Source organism: Arachis stenosperma, chromosome 1 (genome assembly GCF_014773155.1).
Source record: "Arachis stenosperma cultivar V10309 chromosome 1, arast.V10309.gnm1.PFL2, whole genome shotgun sequence".
In the NCBI taxonomy this organism is placed as follows: Eukaryota; Viridiplantae; Streptophyta; class Magnoliopsida; order Fabales; family Fabaceae; genus Arachis; species Arachis stenosperma.
In genome coordinates, this window is record NC_080377.1 from 119,108,101 (window position 1) to 119,114,547 (window position 6,447).

At 33.2% G+C, this 6,447-nt stretch overlaps 1 protein-coding gene across 1 annotated transcript; it reads right to left on the reverse strand.

The window, feature by feature from the left end:
* Positions 1-1,495: 1,495 nt before the first annotated feature.
* Positions 1,496-5,890, reverse strand: LOC130962694 (uncharacterized). The gene is made up of 5 exons (XM_057888895.1): positions 4,499-5,890; positions 3,901-3,958; positions 3,723-3,806; positions 3,426-3,567; positions 1,496-2,110 (listed from the first exon to the last, which is right to left on the reverse strand). The coding sequence occupies exons 1-5, from the start codon at positions 4,989-4,991 to the stop codon at positions 1,733-1,735; spliced, it is 1,155 nt and encodes a 384-aa protein (XP_057744878.1). The 5' UTR covers positions 4,992-5,890; the 3' UTR covers positions 1,496-1,732.
* Positions 5,891-6,447: the final 557 nt, after the last annotated feature.

Below are 6,447 nucleotides of genomic sequence, written 5' to 3' on the forward strand. Positions count from 1 at the left end.
AGTTTGGTTCTTGAAGTTACACTCGAATATTAATTTAGTGTGTGTTTGGATTATAGTTTGCAAATTGTATAAAATTGATTTTGTAAAATTGATTTTGATCAAAAGTAAGTTAGTGTTAACGTGGTTTATGTTTGGCAATTTTTATTTAAAATGGATTATAATAAACTAAATATTGTTTGGATTACATTATTCAAAATCACTTTTAGGTGAAAAATTACAGGAAAAAAGACATGAATTTAAATAATTATTTTATGTTATTTTATAATTTTATTTTAAATATTTAAATAAATTTTAATATTTTTTTAGTATTTTCAATATTCTTTAGTACTCTAATAGGATTAATAGAATCATAATACAAAGTAAAAAAATATTTCATATAAAAAAAAATAACAATAACAATAAAAAAAAACTCATATAAATAAAAAAAAACAGAAATTTTATAAAAAACAATAATATGCATAAGAGAGTATTAGAAAAAATATTATAAAAAAAAACAAACATATGAATAATGAAGGACATAATTGGTACATACAACATAATTTTTAATCCAACTTAAAAAGTTAAACGGAAAAGTTAGAATTTATAGCTTCTGGTAAACGTTGGTTTAACATAGAAATCGCGTTTAGAGGATAAAAATGTTGCCAAACACAAAGATGAAGCGTTCAAGAAGCTCCAACGCGCTTCTTTCTTCTCCAACGCAAATCCAAACACACCCTTAGTCCTTAAAGTTTTAATTGTTTCAATTTAATCCCTAAACTTTTCAAATTTTAATCATGTTAGTCCTTACAGTGATTTCCGCCACAGAATCAATTGAAAAATTTAGAGACTACATTGAGACAATTAAAATTTTAAAGACTAAATTAAAACTCAAGTATAATTTTAAAGATCAAATTGAGTATTTTCTCATCAAACTCTTATGTAGCTGTCTTGACGCACACAAAGCTATAAGCTCTTGTAGTTGTAGACATGACAAAAACTCATCATTCTCAACAATTTGAAACACAACAAACACTTCACCGGCAATTAATTTGTCTAATCTTAATTATTGAGTTTTGTTCCTTAATTATAAATATAACAAACAATTGAAGTGACCGGTTGGACCTAAAACAATTGAGGTAGGTAGGAACGGGAGAGCATAAGTTGAATTAAGGTGTGATGGATAATGTATTAAATTGAATTTGACAAGGTCAATTCTCAGCAACCTACCTACTTGTTTTAAATTCTATATAAAAGAAAGAAACTTGCCAAATAAACTTTCTTAAATGAGTTTAGTTAGTAAGAGTATAGAATAAACTAAAATGATTGAATTTTTTTTGTGTGTGTGTGTCTAATTAAAATGATTGATTTTATTACTCAAATCTTATCTGTAAAATTTTTACTCTTACATCAATCAATGTCATCAATCATATTCCAACACTAGCTGTTCAACAAGCACGCATGTATGCATATATAATCAAATTGAAAGCATTTAAGACAATAATAATAAGAACTGCTACCACTGGTTTAAAAGAAAATTCTAATCACTGATATTTTTTACTGTACAAAAAATTGTACACCAATTTCTAAAGGATTCCCTAAAGCATCATACAACAATATGGGCACCCCAATCGGTCTAAATTCAATTTAACTGTGCTCTTAGGGACTCCATGAGATTGATACACAAAATGCTACAACATGATCATTACTGAATGTAAGGCTGATAAGTAACACAAATTTGGTCCAAAAGGAACCATCACACAATTCCTTCTGAGGAGAAATTCAAAGCATCAATGGCAATGGAGAGATCAGCTTGCATCACATTATCAGTCTCCTTTTGTTGAGTATCATCCTTGATGGCATTCTCTTCTTTGCGTTCTGCTGCAGCTATACACTCCTGAAATCTAAAGCAACTGATGAGGTGGTCATTTGTTAACCCCACAACCTGCATGAAGGAGTATACGACGGTAGGTCCCACGCTGCGGAACCCCCTCCTCACAAGGTCTTTGCTAATAACATCAGCTTTTGGTGTCTTAACAGGAACCTGTCGTGGATACCGGAACCTGCTAACTATAGGCTTGTGGTTCACAAAACTCCAAATATACTTGTCGAATGACCCAAACTCCTCTATGACCTGGAATCAGCAAAACCTGTAAAGAGTTAGTTGCAATGATAATCATAGCCATAGTGCAAATTATGAAAGAATGCAATTATGGCAGTTCAGTGAAAAATAAAGGGGGCCTTGTTGTGTCTAATAGGTTGGGAAAAAGTATCAAGGTTAGATAGGTGAGTTGGGACATAACAGCTAAGCATGTGGCTAGTTAAAGAATCCAAATAATTAGGTTGCATATCACTGTTGCAAATTAGGTTACAAGAAGCTCAAGTTGTACGATAGATTAATATCATGGTTTGCCCCATATGGGTCATGCAAATTGAATAAGGAGCAGGACCACAACCCAATTACCTTTATTACCTAACCTACCTGATCAAATGATCATTAAACACCAATCTTAGGTCATTCAAACCCTCATCAAAGGGGAAGAAAAGATAAAGAAGATAAAACTATTCAATTGAACAACAAAATTTTGATATCCTACTCATATTAATGAGTTAGAAATTTACAGTTACACTCAATTACTTAAGATTAAACTCTGTGTGTGTGTGAGAGAGAGAGAGAGAGGGGTAAAATGTGTCAGTTATCAGAACAGAATTGAACTATACAATTCTAGCATTTATGTTCAAGTGGGTCCACAATTTTATGACTCAAGCGCAGTCATATGATATACAACTGTTTGTAAACAGTTCGTGAAAAATGAAAGTGCAAGCAGTATAATTCATTAATGCCATTAATGCATTCAGTTTCTTTTATTTTTTTAAAACATATTTTACTATGGTAATGCGAGGGAGACAAAAAAAAATAGCCAAAACTTGTCTTATTTAACATTCATTAATTCTAGCAACAATTAATAAATGTTAAATAAGTCAAGTTCTAACTATTTTTGACTAATTTTTTTTTGTTACCAAACATTTCCGATTTTTCTCCTACTAGCTTGTCTTATTAGGTAGTTCTCCTAGAGATCAATGAAGAAAACAAGGCAACAACATTTTGAAAAAAAAAATTAAGCCTCCAAACTAGCAACATATTAATTAGTTGACTTCTTTCCTTGCTAGCATATCCTATCGAGGATAAACAGGTTGGAATGCCTTCAGTTAGTGAAAACCCTTTTTATACCCCAGACATATTATTAAATCCAGATACACCTAATTTAGAAAATTGGGTTTAGGTAACGGTAGTTAAACGCGACCAAGCCTATCACATTATTCTGTTAGCTTCCAATGATCCAGCAACTGATAAATCATTTTCTTATAAAATAATTAATAAGTGCTTATGAACGAAATGTTCATATTCCATTATGAAATTTGTACAAGACAAGAGAAAACTAATCTACCTTTGATATTTGACGGGCATTCTCAATTGTGGCTCGCAATTTAAGCTCTGAAAGTAAGGAGGTAGCAGCAGTTCCTGGCGCCATCAACTTCTTCTCGTTTAACTTCGACACAGCAATGGGATCAAAGTCTGCAAAAACTTCCCTGCAAAGAACCTTGTTAACAAAAATGATGCTAATAAAGCCACTGCAAAAAATAGCCTTCAGCTGACATAACAGCAAACTATTGCAATTCGCATATCAGAGGCTCATAATGGAAAACTTTTTTTAATATATATATAACTTCTAGATAGATCTTACCTAAAAATGTGCCTTTTGCTCAGAATGGCTGGCCAAGTGAGCTCAGACAGAGCACTGGAAAGAACAAGAAGCTCAAATAGTTTCCTACATGAGCCAAAAAGAGTCAAGAAAAATCTAAACGGACAACACTCATGCATTTTCCAACTAACATAATATTATTTTCATTTGCATCACATACTTGTCGTCGTGTACTGGAACACCCCATTCTTCGTCATGGAAAGTAGCATACCATGGTTCTAGATTATCACCAAGTAAAAATAGTTAGAAACAACATGAATAAATTCCATTATTGTTCAGGACTTGTTTTCTTAATCTCTACTGTCATCCATATCAGGTTTATATCAACAATACAATTGGAATTCCCAGTTTTCTCTTCAAAGAGAAAAACAACTAACCCATGAAAGCAAGGCACATGCCCATTCATGTCCTATTATATTTATTTGCCCATAAATGAAGCTCAGAAGCACAAGCAAACAAAAAGTATTCACTTCTCTGAAAACACACCTTAAATAAACCAGAATTCATTCTCAATTTCTAATTTGACATCGAACTATATACAAAGTATAAAATGATATCCAAGTGAATACATATATAGTAAAATCAAAATCCTCAACAACTGAAACTCATCCTGGCCAGAAGTTCAATGGAAATGATCAATGTAAATATTTGTGAGAGTCATCAGCATTTAAAACAATCATAAAAGTTCCATGATGTTATTAACATTAGTATATATGTCTTCTTAAGAATGAAAAGAAAGTGATAGAAGAAGAACAAACCGGTATTATGAGTGACCCAAGCACACCTCTTCTTGGACTGTGAACCATCAGGGGCAGATTCCAACACACCATCAGAAGCAACACTTCTAGGCTTTGACACAGACCGTTTCCTTGGAACTCCCAAGCTATTAGACCTTGTCAATCTCCCAGTCGAAGCTCGGCTGTGGAACGAGTCTGTGGATGCATCAGATGAGCATGAAGCATTCAGAGACAAATTACAGTGCAGCAATTGCTCATGCCTGCGAAGCACAGAAGAAACACTTGCAGAGTGTGACTGAGGAGAAGGTGAGGGATTCACAGCTGAGGACAATTCACATGGTTTCTTCTCCTTCGCCGAAGCAACCTCGTTCCTGGATTTCTCAGCCTTCCTCAGTGGCTTTGTAGCTGGTTTCCTTGAACCAAAAGACCCTGTCTTGTTCCCAGCTGGTACAAGCACAGGCCTTGCCTCTGAATCAGCAACATTCATAGACCTCAATCTAGGAGCCCCCGACATTATTGAACACAAAATCTCTTTGCTTTTTCAACAACCCACCAAAATAACCTCCTTCAAAATTTCAACTTCACCAATAACTCACACGTCCAGTGGATTCTTCAAGCTCTAAATATCCATCATCACTTACCGGAGACGAAATTCACTGAAACCCCGTACTTTTTTTAATCATTTGGAAGCTCAAGAGTCACTGGTACACATTAGCAAACACCTGGCGTGCACACTGCTGACTTATATAGCTTCCAGCACTTTCAACACAGATCTCGGGTTTTCTTCCACCAAAATGAACCCGGAGTATCACTCAGAATCCTCAAATCAACCGAGTACACACTCAGGGCCAACCAAAAATCCCTCAATTTGAGAGCCATTAAGACACTGGACCCTCATTTTCTCAAAGATACAAAATCTCAAATCAGCTCAGAATACGGAAAAGCTTGAAGCTTGATGGACTTAGGAACACAAAAGGGTCAAATCCTCGTAAAATGAATTGACCACTTGAGCAAAGTTAGGGTTTAAAGGGGGTTGCATTCTACACTACTAGCCAGTGATGGATTTCAAAATTAGCTAGTGAAATCCCCAGAAGGATGAGATTCCACTCTGCATTGTGGAAAACGAGAAAACTGTGCACTGCAACCTCATAAGGAACAACAGAAATTTAAAACGGGTGGTTCCTTGAAACTATGGTGCTCATACACATTACTCTGCAAAAGCTCTCATGCTTCTTTTGTTTGTTTATTTATTTTCCAGAGAAATAGCAAGGGAAATTCTAGGGGAGAAGAAGAGTTTGAAAGAGAGGAAGAAGAAAATTGTGTCAGAGAGAAAGAGGAGTTTGATCTATAAGAACAAAGATGAAATGAGAGAAAATTTTAGGGAGAAGGAGTGAAGTGAGAGAATGGAAGAGTGAGAAGATAGAAGCCAGGAGACAGTGAAAATAAATTTTTTTTTTTTCAAAAAAAAATACTGGAGTTAACCTGAAAATCCCGGTTATGACTTTCTGAACATGTATTTTACCGGCTGTGCCCGGTACGGCGGTACCTTTTAATTATTTTCTCTATTAGATTAACAGTATATTAAGAGTAATTGTTATATATTTAAATTTTTTTATAAATTAAACCTAATTAAATTAAATAATAAGATTTGAAATAATATTAATTATAATTAATTTTTATTCTGTTAGACTAATTTTGTTAGATTTAGTCTTATAATTTTTTTAAGTTTTTTTCAGAACAATTTTTTTTATTGGTTTTACTAATCCCATCTCTTTAATTAATAGTAATCATAAGTTTAAGTAAATATGTAGTAGTCAGAATTAAAAGCATAACTTTTGCTAGATTTCAATATGCACGGATATAAATTAATAATGATGTTACATGTCTACTAAAAATTTCACTAAATTAATTATTTATATAGAAAATATATTTAAATATAAATATATATTAAAAATAAATTAAATAATATA